The sequence below is a fragment of the Pelophylax lessonae genome, assembly GCF_965119305.1.
Source record: "Pelophylax lessonae genome assembly, chromosome: 2".
Classification (NCBI taxonomy): Eukaryota; Metazoa; Chordata; class Amphibia; order Anura; family Ranidae; genus Pelophylax; species Pelophylax lessonae.
Genome location: NC_138769.1, coordinates 153,532,338 through 153,551,073, shown reverse-complemented (window position 1 = coordinate 153,551,073; position 18,736 = coordinate 153,532,338). Strand labels below are relative to the sequence as shown.

Sequence of the window (18,736 nt, the reverse complement as noted above, 5' to 3'; positions counted from 1 at the left end):
ACCAATGGCGCCCAGCTGCCATTTTAGCTAATGAGGATGTAGAGTTTTGGTCAGCCAGACACTCCTGCAATATCGCTGGATCAAGATGGGCTCAGGTAAGTATGATGGGGGCTGCTGCACAAAGAGGGTTTTTTATCCTAGAACCTAGAATGCCTTTACAACCACTTTAACCGCTTCCGGGCCGCCCCATGCATATATATTGCGGAAGGGCAGCCCTTCAGTGTGAAATCACGTACCTGTACGTCATTCCCCCCCCCGAGTCTGGGGCACGCATGCGCACCGTCGGCGACCCGCTCCTGCTGTGATTGGACACAGCGGGAGTCAATCAGCGGGTCCAGAGGACCCGATGTTCGACGGTATCCAGCGATTGTTCCTGAGAGAGGTAGAACAGTGGTCTGCCCATGTAAACAAGGCAGATTGCAGTTCTGTCAAAGGGGAAGATGGAGGTTTTGTTTCTGCTAAGCAGCAACACGGATCTCTGTCTTCCCTCAGTCAAAGCATCCCCACACAGTTAGCAAGAACTCCCAGGGAACACATTTTACCCTTTGAATGCCCCCGTTAACCCCTTTCTTGCCAGTGTCATTCGTTTAGTGAAAGTGCGTTTTTTTTTTTTTTTAACACTGATTACTGTATTGGTGTCACTGGTCCCCAAAAAGTGTCACTTCGTGTCAGATTAGTCCACCACAATGTCGCAGTCCCACTAAAAATCTCTGATCGCAACCATTACTAATAAAAAAAAAAAATTTAAAATTACATTTACTTAAAACTTAAATCTAGCCCATAGTTTGTAGATGCTTTAACTTTTGCGAAAACCAATAAATATACACTTAAGATTTTTTTTTAACCAAAAAAATGTAGCAGAATAGATATTAGCCTAAATTGATGAAGAAATTAGATTTTTTACATTGTTTTTTATTGGGTATGTTTTTTAGCAGAAAGGAAAAAAAAAAAAACTGGAGAGGTGATCAAATACCATCAAAAGAAAGCTTATTTATAGGGGAAAAAGGGACATAAATTATTTTTGGGTATGGTGTTGCATGACCACACAGTTTTCACTTAAAGTAAAGCAGTGCCGTATTACAAAAAATATTCTGGCCATGAAGGGGGGTAAACCTTCCGGAGCTGAAGTGGGTAAGCATGATTGCAGCATCATATTATTAATAATCTATAAAATGGGAATGCAGGTACAGATAGCTCTTCCACACTGATACAGGTTTTGTGCAGCACATACATTTCATCAGTGAGATGTGTGGAAAGGGAGCTAATTAGTGGGGCTTGACAAATGGTGTGTACCCACTCCATGAGTTGCTTTATTTTTTATCAGGCTACATAGGTAGTCCATACCTTCACCCAGCTTTTTCTATACCAAACCATGATAAAAAGGAATTTCTCTAAAGAGGGAAAAAGGTAAAGGACCACGTGATCACTAAGCAATTTTAATTTTGCATAGCAACAAAAGCATTAAAGTGTATACAAGGCAAAATATATATATATTTTTTGTTTTGGGAAGAATGCAGTCCCAGCTCGGTAGATTCACCCTAATCACTTGTCCTGGTGACCACTGCCTTCACTACTGAAAGTAATGGGAAACAAGTTTTGAGTTGTCACAGGGATCAGAGGTAAGGGGGAGACCTTTTCCGATAGGGAAGCCTGTTCTGGTGTCTGGAAATCCCTTTGCTTTTCAAGAATTCTCGTCTTACTTCCTGCTCTGTCTTCTGGGACAGGAAGTGACTCAAGACAAAACAAAACAAAAACCAGACAGGGCTCATAAGATTTCCAAATGGTATCAAAGGTTTGGGTTTTACATACATTTTAAAGAAAAACACCAGATTGTAACTTTAACTGTCATAGACAGCATCTTCAAATTCTTTCATACTGTAAGAACGAAAAACCTTTTGGCTGGCATTCCATTTTCAGAAATGGAATTTTGTTAATGTTGACTTAAAGGTGGTTGACACATCAACTTGGATGATTGATATACAAGATCTCAAACACAGCATCTGCTCATAGAGCTTTGTACAGCTGTATGTAGTAAACCAAACACTCACATCTCGCTTACCAGTCCTTGCTTGGCGGAATAGCGAAAGTTTCCGAAACACGCATGGACGCTTTCCTCTGGAAAAGAAAATTGCCACTAGAAGACAGCCTTGGCGTAGTAAAAGCTCATCTGTATTCAAAACATGTTAAGATGTGCCAAAAATGGCATCACAGTCTAGTCCTGCTGAATCACTTAGGTTGACTGGAACACTGAAAGGTTTAAAGGCTGCTAATTTACAAAGCATGGATCGTGTTTTTCCACATTTTTTTTGTATTGTATATGTTCAGGAGTACAAATAACATTTCATTTTTTTTTTGTAATGAGTTTTTATAAAATATTGCATATACATATTTACCCTTTTCTAGCCGGTAAGTGCAAAGCTAGTATTTCATGGTTTAAGATAGTTTATTGCCAAATTGTGAATACAAACCAAACCAAAGAATTTCAGGTTAAGCAAACCTGAATGACCACCTCTCTCCCACATCCTGTTCTGTGGAACTGGTGCCCTATTGATCCTGTACGATCAGTTAACAAGCGCAATGCTAGTGCTGGGCTTTCTTATTTAAAACATCTAAAGAAAGTACATTTATAACCTAAAAAAGAATAATAAAGACATAAAAGTTCCTCTGTAAGGATTTATTACAAGTATTTTTTGTAATATAGAAGCATGATAAAATCTACCACAAAGATGCCTCTGACCTATGATTGAGGAGAGTGTATGGCTGGCATCGCTTTCACATTTTGCAAAGGTTGTTCCCTAAACACCCTGAAGTTTTCAATCTTAAAGCCTGTACATACTGGGGAAAATAAATGGCTCTTTACTTTACTGCAGCCTTCTCCAAACAGGGTGCCTTGGCAAAATGCCTAGAAGTTTCTTAAAAATGGTATACAAGCCAGTTGGAGGATCAAGCCTGCCTATTAAGTTACATAAAGCCACACGTTTTGATTGTGCACCATTACATCTCAGCAGCCAGTGTCCCAACCACCAATGACATTGGTTGATAAGGAGGATGTTGGGCACTTGGTTTCCTATATGTGTGGTTGTTGGTGCGTTATGTAAAACTATACGTTTCCTTTTTAAACTTTAGAATGGGGTGCCTTGAGATTGTGTGGGATTTTAAAGGGTGCCTTGACTAAAAAAAAGGTTGAGAAACACTGCTTTACTGTATGAAGCATACATGTTCTCATCCTCTGCCAGGCTGCTCAATATTGTATTGTGAGTTTTGACTTGGTAAACAGATCCTTAGGCTGGCCATACACTATACAATTTTCTTGTTCAACTTTCCTTTAGATTTACCAAAACCATGTAATATAGGGTCAAACCTACAAACTTTCAATTTGTATGAAATCAGGCAGGCCCTTGTACTACATAGTTTAAGGTAAATCTAAAGGAAATTGAATAAGAAAATTGTATAGTGTATGGCCAGCCTAAGTGTACACAGGGGCTATGCCATGCACTCTTCTCTTGCTTTGTTGCTCAGACGACAAGCACTACATTTTGTGGGGGGGGGGGGTCACAAGTTCCCCTATACATAGAATTACCAGAATATTCCCAGGTAGATTAACACCAAAAATCTTTGTGACTTTTACATTTTCGGATTTAGAAAACTGAAATATTATAGAAAAAAAAAAAATCTAGTGACTGAGCATTTTTTTAAAAATAAGATCAGAGGAAAAGGCATAATGTGCTCTTACCCTAGGGTCACATATCCACGTTTGTGCGGCCACGACAACCCATTCAAATGAATGGGCTGCTGTGGCTGCGTTTCCGCAAAAAAAGGTGCATGAATCTTTTCAAAAACATGGCTGCAGGGTTATCACATGGTCTTTTTGACCATGCGATTTTACTGCAGTTCACCCAACAACAAATGAGCTGCATGCTGAGATGCGTGGGTGTGGTATTCAGAATGCATGGCAGCCCGTGCATTTCCTAGGAGCGTGATTTGCCTGCGGGAACAGATGCGATTCCCACAACCAAGATCGCACAGTGTGGGCTAGTGTGAATCTAGCCCTAAGGTGCATATCTCTTTAATACAGGTTTTTCCCTATGTTATGGAATTTAAGTCAAAACGGTTTTTCTTTTTGAGAAAGGAAGGGGAGATTCGCCATTTATTTGTCTTGATGAGCATTGTCACATTGAAGTTTTTGATCTTCCATCATTTTCTGTCTGAGGTGTCACCAATACAAAAAGGTGAGGAAATCTTCCAATCAGAACACCTGTCCTCCTGACAACTGTCTAAAAGGGACATTTCCTGTTCCTCTCGGGGGCAGGAAGTAAAGAGAAATCACCTTAAACAGAGGAGCAAAAAAAGAACCAGACAGGAGTTTTAACCCATCCTTTCTCTATCCAAAGTTGAAAAAAATTGTTTGCACTATACATACATATTTTCCCAGTTTAAAGCAGAAAAACAAAATAACAGTTAATTGCTTTATAATTATGGAGAAATGATAAAACCTGAAAAAAAGAATTTGGAAGAAAATTATGGAAATTGTTTGGAAAAAGGGCAGAATTTTGAGAATAGTAATTAAAAAAAAAAAAAAACAAACACATTAAAAAAATAATTTTGGGGTCAAATAAAAATAACGCCTGTACATTTAAAAAACACACCATTTTTTAGGAAGCAAACATAATTTGAACGACAGCTTATATACAACAATGAACATAAATTAAGTGGTCACAAACTTAATATACTTAGGAAGAATATGTTTACTGTTGTCTGTATAACAATATAATGCATGATCTTTCACCAGGACAGGAGGTGATTATTATTGGAATGAAATGGACAAGGTTTTGTTAATTCCAGTATAAAAAAGTTTCCAAAAACATTTATAAATTCATTAGCTGTGAATTTAATGGTTGTGCAAGCTAAGTAACATGAACAGTGGCACAATCTTTAAGTTCCCATGAACATGTGTTGCAATGCCCTAAGATGTAACCGTGCCATGGAAATCATGGCAGCAACACGAACAAAAGTTAAGTCAAGAAAAGGAGTTGTTGGATATTTTAGAGATTTAAGAGTATGAACACAGCCTGATAATGTATATACATATGTTTCCTGAGATACCCAGGCTGACATTTCTAAAAGAAAAATTACATTTTTAATATATGGTCCTAAGAATATAAGTATACACAATTTTTCTCTTCCAAAAACCAATCAATTGAAAACAATCTATCGTTCATTTCTATGTAAGAAACTATATTTTAGCATGATTGTATTGCATAAGCGACTCCTAAATATTAACAGGAATGGCACCAGAAAGTCTCCTCAGTCCAGGACTAAAACATGCACAATTTACATAGAAATTATAATTTATAATTCATTACCAAGGAGGAAACCATTTTTAAAGTGCAAACTAGGAAAATTTAGCATTGAGACAAGTGCATTTCTCCACTAAAACTACACTGTTTTACTGCAATTAAGTGCAATTTTTATTAGTTTACTATAATATGAGCTTTACATCTGGCATTATAGTTACTAGAAGGCAGGATTTCCAGTTATTTCATATTAAAGGGCAGAATTCAAGTGTGTTTGTCCAAAACCTATTTAAAGGCCAACTCTAGTTTCTCCATCGGACCCCCACTACACCTACCCTCCTTTGTGTTGCTACCCCCAGCCACAATTAAAAAAAAAAAAAAAAAACGTACCCTTTTTTTTTCCTTTAGGTGTCTTTGGTCCAGTTGTGTGATGCAAAGAGTCCACTTCCTTGTTGACCAGTGAAAGGGTTCTAAATACTGCAGAGAATGGTGCAACGTAATGATGTGGTGCTATTCCCTAAAGAATTCTTCTATGAGCCCAAGTTGGCTTCATGATTTACCCCCCAAAACACCAGATCCTTGATGCCTATGGTTCACATAAAGTGGGTTTAATGAGACTGGGTGTCATTTATCCTGGAAAAAGTTTTTTTCCTTTAAGGTTTTTTTTCTTCCCTGGTAAGGTTGGGGAATTGTTTTTTTCTTTATCCTTACCAATCTGGAATTGGACTTTAAGTTTAGGAAGGTTGAACCATCATCTCTACAGCTAAACTCCCAAATTGATTCCTATACACTACATCAGGATCTCATTCTCCACTACCAATGTGGAATTCTAGCCTTCTGTGCTAGGCTCTCAAAACCAGATGATGATTTTTTTTATTTTTTCCTAATGAAAAATTACCTGAAACAACAATTTCAGGTTTAGATGGACTTGCCCTATAAACCAGGTGTTTAAAAAGTTTGCAGCACCAAATGTGTGTGTTTAATACTTCCTGGATACAAGCATCATCCAGAATTACATTCTGCTGCCACAAAAAAAATAAAAATAAAATAAATAAAATAAACTGCTGACTGATCTAGCTATGGATAATGTTAATACATATTGGTAATAGTGTTATGGCTTTTCAGAGTCAGTTTGTAACACCATGGTCAGGATGAGGGTGCCATGGTTTGTCAAAATGAAACCAATTTCCATCAGGCAAGAAGACGAATGATGCCATTATCGGAGCCCAACAGTAGAAGTCTCTTTGTCGGCAGGACAGCTAGATTGGTCAAGGTCCCCTTGAAGTTCTCTGAGCTGAGTTTAGTTGTGCTATTCGGTTGTGAAGAAGAATCCAGGAGAGAGTAAATGCCAATCTTATTTGCCACAGTGCCGGTTATAATTTCACTGCCGTAGAGATCAAGAGCATGAATTGGGTCAGAGTTTGATTTGAACTGATGTAAGGGTTTCTGCTCCAATTCCTTCCAGACAGTCAGAGAATGGTCAGAGGAGGAACTCACCACAATGTTTCCCTCTGCTGCCTGCATGAAAAAAGACAAAAGTAACAGTGAATCAATAAATACAGTTGCTTACAATGGTCTATATTCTTAAGTAAACAGAAACAAACTACAAGTTTACAGTAAACACAACATTTGAAGTAGAACTTTAGGATAAATTAAGGGCTTGGGCAAAAACGGAATTTTTGTAAAATCTTACCGTAAAATTCCTTTCTCCGAGTCCTCCGACAGTCACCGCCACTTCATAATCTTCACTAATGGGGTATTGACCTTTGCTCCGTAGGAGTAGCTAGGCAACAAGATTTGTTAATATAAAAGCTTTTAGCATATCACACCCCTAGGGGGCGGTCCCCTCAGTCAATACCTCCCTGCTTCCTGCATTCTCAACTCAGTTTCAGTAGCATAGCAGTAGAGTACATAAACAAACCCCAAAAGAGGGGCGGGGGCGGCGACTGTCGGAGGACTCAGAGAAAGGAATTTTACGGTAAGATTTTACAAATATTCCGTTTTCTCTTACGTCCTCCGACAGTCGCCGCCACTTCATAATCTTCACTAATGGGGACGTCCCAGAGCAGTGTAGACATGAGGGGTGGGAAAAACGCAGCCGCGCCTAAAGCAACGCAGTACCCACATCAGAGAAAGGAACCTTACCAAAGTAAGAGAACCAACTGGGCAACAGGAAAAAACGTGCTCAACAGGAGCAACAACCCAGGAAAGAATAAGTAACCTAGGGGTAAAAACACCCCAACAGCCAAGGACCCAAACAAGGGACCCTAAGGCACTGCCACACTAAGAACCTTACGGCCAAAGGAAGCATCTGCCGATGCCTGAACATCCACTTTGTAAAATTTGGAGAAGGTGTGAACGGACGACCAAGTCGCCGCCTTACACACCTTGGCCACAGAAGCCTGATGACGATAGGCCCAAGACGTACTCAGAGACCAGGTAGAGTGCGCCTTTACAGGGAAAGGAGGAACCTTCCCCTTCAAAGCATAGGCTTGCACAATGGTCTGTCTGATCCATTTGACGATGGTCGCAGCCGACGCTGCCATGCCCTTCCGAGGACCCTCTGGAAGGACAAATAGAGAATCCGACTTGCGAAAGGATTTCGTCGATGACAGGTAAACCCTGATCACCCGAACATCATCCAAGGAATGCAAAGCCACCTCCTTTGGATGCTTAGGCTTCGCGCAAAGCGAAGGCAAGACGATATCCCCATTGAGGTGAAATTCCGAGATCCTCTTCGGAAGAAAAGAAGGGTTAGGTCGTAACACCACCTTATCCAAGTGAATCACCAAGTAGGGAGAGCTGCAGGACAAGGCCGCCAGCTCCGACACCCTGCGAGCCGAAGTGATCGCTACCAAAAAGGCAACCTTCTTGGACAACAGAGACAACGAGATCTCCCTGATCTTTTCAAAGGGAGCATGCTGTAACACGGACAGAACAAGGTTCAAGTCCCATGGAGGTAAAGGATCCCTCCGAGGAGGGGCCAAGTGCCGCACCCCTTGAACAAAGGTGCTAACCAAAGAATTAGACGCCACAGGGCGTTGAAAGAGAACGGCCAGCGCAGAAATCTGACCCTTAATCGTGGCCAACGCCAAACGCTGGTCCATGCCCGTTTGAAGGAAGGCCAACACTCTCGATACCGAGTATGAGCGAGGGGAGTACCCCCTGGACTCACACCAGGCAAAATACGCCTTCCAAGTACGGTAGTAAATCTTCCCCGAAGAGGCCTTCCTAGCCTTGATCAAAGTGGGAATGACCTCAGGGGAGAGACCCCTATCCTTCAGGACCTGGCTTTCAACAGCCAGGCCGTTAAAGCCAGCGACTGTAAAGCAGGATGGAATATCGGTCCTTGAGACAGGAGATCTTCTCGAAGAGGTAGACGCCACGGAGCGTCGACCGCCAGATTCACGAGGTCTGCGTACCAAGACCGGCGAGGCCAGTCTGGCGCCACCAGAATCACCGTGTGCGGTTCCGAGGCCAACCTGCGAAGGAGCCTGGACAGCAGCTGAATCGGTGGAAAGGCATACATCAGACGATACTGATGCCAGGGCGCCACTAACGCGTCCGAGGCGTCTGCCCGAGGATCGTGCGTCCTTGCTACGAACCTTTCCACCTTGTTGTTTAGACGAGACGCGAACAGGTCCACATCTGGGGAACCCCACTTTGCGCACAACATCTGAAAGACATCCGGGTGAAGGGACCATTCTCCCTGGTCCAGGGTCTGGCGACTCAGATAATCCGCCTGCCAGTTCTCCACTCCCGGAATGTGAACTGCCGTTATCACCGGGACGTGCGTCTCGGCCCAAGACAGAATGTCGGCTACTTCCCGAGCGGCTCCGGCACTCCTGGTGCCCCCTTGGTGGTTGATGTAGGCCACCGCTGTGGCATTGTCCGTCTGCACCCGAACCGGACGGCCCTGAAGCCTGTCCGTCCAACGCAGAAGGCAGAGATTTATTGCTCGCAATTCCAGAATGTTGATCGGAAGGGAGGATTCCTCCTCCGACCAAGTTCCCTGGGCAGACAGAACGCCCAGAACACCACCCCAGCCCGACAGGCTGGCATCCGTGGTGATCACCGTCCATGACAAAGGACGAAAGGACTTGCCCCCCAACACCGCCGGGGACTGGAGCCACCACAAAAGACCCCTTCGGGTGAGGCGGCTCAACGAAATTCGCAGATCCAGAGATTGCGGACGCCCGTCCCACTTGGCCAGGATCTCCGCCTGAAGATCCCGTGTGTGAAACTGGGCAAAGGGAATCGCCTCGAAAGCCGAGACCATCAATCCCAGACACCTCATACACGTCCGGACAGACGAGCACTGAGTGTCCCTGAGGGACCTGACTTCGTCCTGAAGTGTCCGGAGCTTGTCTTCCGGCAGGAAGACCTTCGCTTGAACAGTGTCCAGGATCATCCCCAGGTAGGGAAGACGAACCGACGGACACAGCGTCGACTTTGGAAAATTGATCGTCCAACCGAACTCCTGCAGAGTGTGCATCGTGATGGACAGGTCGTTCACCAGGCCCTGACTGGTCGCAGACCGAATCAAGATATCGTCTAGATACCCCAAGACAGAGATGCCCTGGGCTCTCAACAAAGCCAGAACCGGCGCAAGCACCTTGGTGAAAACCCGCGGAGCCGAAGCTAGACCAAAGGGTAACGCCACGAATTGGTAATGATCCTCCGCAATGGCGAATCGAAGGTACCTCTGGTGACCCTCGAAAATGGGGATGTGAAGGTACGCATCCTTCAGATCGATGGAGGCCATGAATTCCCCCGGAATCAGGGCAGCCACCACTGAGCGCAGGGATTCCATGCGGAACTTGCGAACCCGCACAAAGCGGTTCAGAGCTTTCAAGTCCAGAATCGGACGCACTTTGCCCTCCTTTCTGGGCACAGTGAACAGATTGGAGTAGAACCCCCGAAATCTGTCCCGATGGGGCACCGGAACCACCACTCCCTGGGCCCGCAGATCCCGCACCGCCAGGTGCAGATCCTGCAAACGCTCCGGAGACAGCTGAAGATTTGAGGGAAAAAATCTGCTCGCCGGCCGAGAGAGAAACTCGATCTTGTATCCAGATCGAACGATTTCCTGAACCCACTTGTCCCGAATGCGGGCCAGCCAGGGTTGAAGAAAACCGAGCAAACGTCCCCCCACCCCAGAACCGGGTGAGGGCTCCCCTTCAGGCCGAATTGGCATGGGAAGCGGACCCGGACTGGCCGGACTTCTGCTTACCTGCCCACGGCTTCTTCTGGGAGCCTTGGCCCTTGAAGGGCTTGCCCTTGTATTGCGACCGAAAGGCACGAAAGGACCCCTGAGAGGGCCTAAACGAGGTATTCTTCTTACCGCGAACAAACTTATTCTTGTGAGATTGGGGTAAGAGAGAACTCTTACCCCCGGAGATCCCCTTTATCAGCGTATCCAAAGACTCGCCAAAAAGGCGAGATCCCGCATAGGGCAAATTAGCTAAAGTCTTGCGAGATGATTGGTCAACCGACTAGCATTTCAGCCAGATCAGGCGACGGTGCAAAACCGCCACACTAGAGAGGCGTGCAGCCAAAGGGACTAAATCCAAGTCCGCATCACACAAATACATGACACCCTGATGAATTTTATCCACCATAGCCAATGTTGTCGGCGGAGCAGAGTCAGCCACCAGGGTGCGCCTGAGCACCTGCGTCCAATCCGCAATAGCCTGGGCTGCCAAAATGGAAGCAAAAATAGGCTTCAGCATAGAACCGGCAACCGTATAAGCATGACGGGCAAGAGACTCCAATCTCCTGTCCGTAGGGTACCGGAACACCGGGGTATCCTCAGCAGGAATCGCGGTAGATTTATTCAAAATCGCCACCGCATGATCCACCTGAGGCGGCGCACACCAACGCTCATCAGTGATGGGCGTAAATGGATAACGCAGCTTGAACTTACTTGGCACAGTAAATGGCTTCTTTAAATTGCGCCATTGCTCATCAACAGCGCGCTGAAATTCCGCAGGGCAGGGAAAAACCTGCGCTGTTTTGCGCTTCCTTTGTGTCCCATAAGAGGACAGCAAAGCAGGAGGACATGGTTCATCCTGCAAATGCAGTGTTTCCTTGATAGAAGCAACCAACTCATCCATGAGTGCAAGCTCTTCAGGCGAGCCAGGGGGAGGATTATCAACCCCTTCTACCTCAGCCTCCCCCACAGACCCCCCAAGGTCCAGAGATGAACGAGACCCTGAGAAGGGCACTCCAGCCATAGCAGCCCCATCACCCTCTGAATCAGAGGAAATAGACAATCTGGGCCGTTTTGCGGATCGATCAGCCATTAGCATTTGCACCTGAGAAGCCAAGTTCGCCACAATAGCAGCCAGATCAGCCCCCTCGAGGGATGCAGCAGCCCCTTGGCCCCCCACCAAGGTGGGAGGAAATTTGCAATCCTGAGAATCCATGCCCCAGCAACAATTGGAAAAAAGGAGTACTTTTTTTTACGAGCGTAGCCCACCGCACACTACTGCATAGATCGACCCCCACAGGGATAAGAACACTGAGCAGGGAAATACAGGATAAGGAGAAGTAAAAACCTGGAGAGGCCACACAGGCTGCTGCCACCGATCGCTGTCCCAGAGCAAAAGGAAGTGATGTAATGACTGACCGCCCTATAAAGCCTATGTAGGCTACACAAACATGGCCGCTCGGCTGAGGCATTTTTTGGGCAATTACAAAATGGCGTCGACATGTGGTTGTACATCGATCGCCATCAAAATGGCGGCGTTTGGCGGCAAAACACCGCGCCCTACTCACTTAGGGCCGGACACCACAAGTTTGCCTCAAAAAAATGGCGGACCGCAATAGCGGCCGCCGCACAGCATGTCTAACCCCAGTCTGCCCACACAGCACACATAGCAGATCGGGAGAGCCCCCCCCCCCCGCAGCCCACAGAAAAGGCAGCTATTCCACACAGGAATCTGACAGGGAGCTCAGCACATATACAGACATGCAGGGTCACACAGTCACAGACTGACACCCAAACAGACAGGTCCCCACATAGAAATGTACTTACCAGTCCGGATGGCGTGGGGAGCCTTCTCTAGCGACCAAACCGCTGTACTGAGGACAGGGAGTGTCGCAGCCAGGACGCAGTGGAACTGCGGTGCGAAACCGCAAATGGCGTCCAGTGAGGTAGCCACCTCACAGGCAGCATCCCTGCAGCGAACAGGGATGGGTCGTTCAATATGCCAGGGAAACCTGACTGAACGCTCGATGGCAGGCTGGGGAACCCCTGGCCCTGAGCCCTGGGAACCAGGGTGGCCAGTCCGAGACCCAGCTCCGCACGATCATCTTCATCCGAAGAAACTAAACTAAATGCTGAGAAAAATAACAGCTAGTAAAAGAAAGAGAAAAATACTCAAATAAAATAAAAAAAGAGAATAGAAAGCTGAGACTGAGAGCCCCAGCACAGTATCAGCCAAGCTACTCCTAAGCTAGGCATTAGAAACTGAGTTGAGAATGCAGGAAGCAGGGAGGTATTGACTGAGGGGACCGCCCCCTAGGGGTGTGATATGCTAAAAGCTTTTATATGAACAAATCTTGTTGCCTAGCTACTCCTACGGAGCAAAGGTCAATACCCCATTAGTGAAGATTATGAAGTGGCGGTGACTGTCAGAGGACGTAAGAGAAACTTGTTTTTTCTTTGCTTTTATCTGCATTTTTTTCTTGTTCAGTAATGTTTATCTTAATAGAAAATCAGCTAAAGTTTCCAAAAAGTAGGAGGTAATCCCATTTGGTGGTATTGCAATACCAATAAATTCAAATTACAGAGTAGTTAGGAGTGCTTTGTTTTAATAGATAAAAGAAGAACTAAAGGCAAAGCTTTATTTCCCCGTTTTGGATAGGGCAACGGAGGGATAAAACCCCTCACAGATTTTGTTTTGCCTTCCGTGTCCCATTGAGGAGATTTCCCTTCACATCCTGAGCCATAACAAAAACAGTGGATGAACGGCAGTCACCACTAATGCACAGAGAAAACAAGGTTACATTAGGGAAGACATCCAAGTTAATTGGGCAACAAAAAGAATGAAGTAGTAACAGGTGAAGGTCATGGGGGAACTGTCCATGCCTGCATTTATTCTAAATATTTACAGTGCCTTGTGAAAGTATTCACCCCCCTTAGTGTTTTTCCCATTTTGTTGTATTACAACTTAGAACTAAAATTGATTTTTTGGGGCTTTGTACCATATGATGTACACCAGGTCTATACCTTTAATAATCAAATAGGAGTGCCCAAGTACCTACAGGTAACAGCGCTACTAGATTTTTTGGGGCTTTGTACCATATGATGTACACCAGGTCTATAACTTTAATAATCAAATAGGAGTACCCCAAGTACCTACAGGTAACAGCGCTACCTTCCCTTCTTCACTATGTAAAAACTTAACCAAACTGATAATTCAAAAACATATAAAGAAAAGGCCACTCAGTGTCCATGTGCTTGGTGACCGTCCCAAATTTTAACACACAATAGTGCTTTGGAGAAAGGGAGAGACAGACAGACCACATGAATTTCACAGCGCACACACCAGATGGTTTTGACCCCTTGTGTTAGCAAGCAAAAACGGCATGTGTACACAGATCCAAGGTATCACAGCTTCAGTGTTCCCCATATATCTTCATCCTGCTTTTTAATGAAGATACAATCTGCCCTTTGTATAGCTCAAAGTATTTCCTCCATATACAGGCATAGGAAGAAGAGGAATCCCCACAGAGTGAAAGTAAAATGATCATTTATTAAGTTATTACATTGATAAAAGCTTGCATTTGCCTTGTAAAAATCTACAAATGCCCTTATTAAAAGATCCCTGCCGCCCGTTTCAGGGTCTGAATGTGACCAACTGGAACTACCTCCCTACGTGTTTCGTTATCAAAAAGGTGACATCCTCAGGAGCTAGCTAACTTTGTTTATGAAAAGCGTAGGATGGACGTCCAGCTGACATATCTGGAAGTGGAAAAGCATGCTTTTATCAATATAAGTGCAATACACTTTATTTTTCAATAATATGTTATTTCACTATGTGGGATTCCTCTTCTTTCTTATGCCTGTATATGGAGGATATACATTGTGCTATACAAAGGGGCCTTCATTTCTTCATTAAAAAAGAGCTGGAGGAAGATCTATGGGGGAACAATAAAGCTGCAATACCTTGGATCTGTGTACACATGCACTGACACTTTCGAGTGGACTTTATAGGTTTTTGAATTATCAGTTTGGTTAAGTTTGTATTAACACATTATGGGGTATTCACATTTTATCAGAGGGGTTATCACACAGCATAACAGCAGCAACTTTATTTTTGAATTTGTAATTTTTGTTTATTACATACTAGAGATATGCTGGTTTTCGGTAATTCGATATATCGTGGTATTGCATACCCACAGTATTGTTATTGTGGCATTTTTAAAATACCGTGTTTGGGCTCTTTCACACGGCCGCTCCGTGTGTCCGCAAATCATCCTATTTTTTTGCGGATGATTTGCGGGCATAATGTAAGTCTATGGCATTGCGGATGTCAGCGGAAAACCATCCGCTGACATCCGATTTTCCTCCTTTCAGTTCTGTTCCGTTTTTTGGAATGGAACAGAACCCTATTTTTCCTCCGTTCAAAAAAGGAAAGGAAGGAAAATTGGATGTCAGCGGTGGGCAATCCCCATAGACTTACATTATGTCCGCATATCATCCGCAAACGGATGGGATGATATAAGGCATACGGAGCGGATGACACAAATGTCATCCGCTCCGTGAAAAAAAAAAAAAAGTCCGCAGCGGAGCTTTCACACGGAGCGGCCGTGTGAAAGAGCCCTTTATCTGCTCCTCAAGTCTGATTTTTGAATTGATACATTTCAGTGAGCTGGATGACTCATTCACTCACTCAACAGTTCACTCACTCAATAGAAACAGCTCTGGTAATATGATCCTAGAGTGACTTAGCTCCTCCCTGTAACCAATTAGACGACTCCCAGGCCCAGCACACACCCACATGCTTCTTCCAGGGCTCAGACACAGACAATCTGCCTAATACAAGCAAGTCTCTTCAGATAGATAAATCTAGATAGAGATATACACACACACACACACACACATACACACACAAACATACATACATACATACATGGGCATAGCAGCATATATATATATTATATATATATACATATATATACACACACATACACACACACACACACACACACAGAGAGGCATAGCAGCCCACATTACATTATTATATAGCCATCAAGCAGTGTCTGGCCTACCTGGTGATGACTGGTCCTGGCACTCTGATCCGATGGCCTGGTCATTAAGGGTGCAAATCCTTGCGGTCCAGAAGTGGTTAAGCCTACAGGAGGACCGGTGTTTTTATCTATAAATTACTTTACTATTGCTTTAGGCCTGGTTCACATGTATGCGGGTTGGCGACCCACATTTGCACAGGCATAGCAGCCCATTGATTTGAATGGGCTTGAGCTGCTATGCCTGCATTTTCGGCTGAAAAAAGGTGCATGCAGAATTAAAAAAAAAAAAAAAAAAAAAAAAAAAAAGCAGTGGCCATGAAATCCATCCTCCTTTTGCACCATGTGACTTACCTGCAGTTGCTGCACACGCAAACTGTTTTTAAATGATGGGCCCACGTATATAAAACACGCAGAAAGCTTGCCAGAGCAGGAACTGTAGGTTAGTCGCATGGTGCAAAAACAGGATGGATTTCAAGGCCACTGCATTTAAAAAAAATGCTGCATGCACTTTTTTTCTGCGGAAAATGAGGGCATAGCAGCCCGTTAAAATCAATGGGCTTCTATGCCTGTGCAAATGTGGGCCGCCAACCCGCATACATTTGAACCGCCAACCCGCATATATGTGAACCAGGCCTAAAGCAATAGTAAAGTAATTTATAAATAACACCGGTCCTCCTTCAGGTTTAACCACTTCTTGACCACAAGGATTTGTCCCCTTAATGACCAGGCCATCGGATCGGAGCCAGGTAGGCCAGACACTGCTTGATGGCTTATTTTAGGCCTGGTTCACAGAGTCTGTACTGACTGACTATATAATAATGTGCATAAGTGAACCAAAGTCCCTGAATTCCGCAATTAAATTCAAGTGAGGAAGAAATTTAATGATTTAAATTTAATAATTGAATACCGTGATAATACCGTATACCGTGGCAAAACCTTAATCAATTAATCGCAGCATGAAAATCTGATACCGTCACAAGCCTATTACATACAGAGTGGGTATCTTGTATGGTGTAAGGTCTACAACTTTGATGCAATATTAGACAACCCCCCAAAATTAATATTTTTATGGGGCCACCATTTGCTGCAATAACAGCTGGAGGTACCTCTATATTAGCTTAGTACACATACTGGGATTTTTGCCCATTCTTCAAGACAAAATTGCTCCAGCTCATTCAAAATAAATAGGTTGCATTGACGTGCAACAATCTTTGACGTGCAACAATCTTTATGTCATACCGCTTATCCTCAAGTGGATTGAGGTCTGCGCTTGACTAGGCAGTTAGAAGACATTTACCGTAAATGTTTATCTTTAACCCCTTTGCGCCGGGGGGGGGGGGGGGGACTTCCACTTCTGTTCACCTAGGCGGTCAGAGCGGAGGTGGATACTTGTCAAAATCGGGCGGGGGAGGAGGCCTTAAAGCAGAATTTCCCCTTTTGTATGAAGCTACGCCTTAAAGTGGTCCTGTGGACAGATACTCCCATTTCCACCATGGATCTTTGCAGCAGCTTCAGGTTTTTTGTTGCATCTCTAATTAATGCCTTTCTTGCCCAGTCTGAGTTTTGAAGGTGGCCCCTCCGTTATCAGGTATGTAGTGGTGCTATATTCTTTCCCTTTTATTATAACCCCTCCCTGACCTATATTTTTCCACAACCTCACCTCTGAACTGTTTGAAGAGCTCATTGGTCTTCCATTGTTACTTGTTTAGTGGAGCTGCAGACTCAGGGGCCTTTCAGAATAGGTGTATTGTATTTATATTGACATCATGTGACACCAATTGCACACCGGTGACCTTACGTATTCTAAATTATGGGAATTTCTGAAGTTAACTGGTTTGACCACATCTTAAGGGTTTCATAGCAAAGGGGGAGAATACTTATGCACACTTAGGATTTCAGTTTTTTTTTTTTGGTTGAGTCACAATAAAAAATATTTTGCACTTTCAAAGTCATATGCATGTGTACATCTCATAGTACAAAGCCCCAAAAAATCTATTTTAATTCCAGGTTGTAATGCAGCAAAACATCAAGGGGTAAATACTTTTGCAAAGCACTATTAATAAGATGATCCTGCCCTACAGGTGAAACAGAAGTGTAAACATACAACACATCAATTTTTACACTAGCCATATACCATTTCATCTTACAAAACAGCACCTTCTTGCAACTTACAAGACCCATGTGTTCAACCCAACTTAAAGGATTCTCTTGCAAACTAACATTTTGTGAACAGATTGTATGGTGAACCTGGGGCATGCTGGAAAAGTCTATGATTAACCCAAATGCATTTCTGCACCAAACAAGACCTTGTTTTTGCCTGAACTATGCAAGAACCATCATCCTTGTACCCATTACATGTACCAAACACTTTTCTATATCGTATTTTGTGCATTGAAAAACACACAAGCAAGCAACAGCACTGTGATTTATATCAGCTGTTGTCAAGGGTAAAATAATAAAGAATAAGGGTCATTTGCTAATAAAGTTGTGACTCCTCAAAAAGCAAAACCTGCTAAAAACTGTGAATATTTTTTTCCAGGAACACAGTATGGTATGAACTTCCCTGCTAGTACAGGATCATTCTGATGATCCTGACAGATGCACCCTCATTTTCCAATGTATGTAACCCACCTCAAATCTGTGTACAGTAAACCCCCGTTATATTGCGGTTCAGTTTTAGCGGTCCAGGTATTTTGCGTTTTTTCTGTAAGACCTATTAATATTTTTTTTTACTAATTAAATCATTGTTAAGTATTTTTGTGTTTTCCATTGCTCTTGCTCTGTCTCTCAGTATCTTTTATGTGTTTAAATGTGTTTCTATTGTTTTAAAAGTGTGTTTAAAGACCTTAAAATGCTTTAAACGTACAGTGAAAGTTATAAAAACATGCCTACAGTATATTTAAATAGGGTATTTCTATTTCGTGGATTTTCACTTACTGTGGGTGGCTTTGGAACATAACCCCCACGATGGAGGGGGGTTTACTGTATATTGCCCAAAGGATGTAACCGACACACAGACCCTATATAGGCTTTGCAAATCAAGCCAAGCTTAAAACTACAGTTTAGAACATTATTACACGGATACAATTCTTAGTATTGTTATCTTTTAACATTTATCATATGGTTGGTTAAAACTAAAATGTGTTTTCTTTACACCACACTACACTGCGTGGATTAAAATG

General features: G+C 43.5%; 1 protein-coding gene across 1 annotated transcript in view; it reads right to left on the bottom strand.

Moving 5' to 3' along the window:
• Positions 1–6,344: 6,344 nt before the first annotated feature.
• WDR81 (WD repeat domain 81) overlaps positions 6,345–18,736 on the bottom strand; it is a 90,150-nt gene continuing 77,758 nt past the window's right edge. Inside the window, exon 10 of the mRNA XM_082244832.1 lies at positions 6,345–6,812. Coding sequence (XP_082100958.1) covers positions 6,486–6,812 — 327 coding nt within the window. The 3' untranslated portion in view covers positions 6,345–6,485. The remainder of the gene's footprint in view (positions 6,813–18,736) is intronic.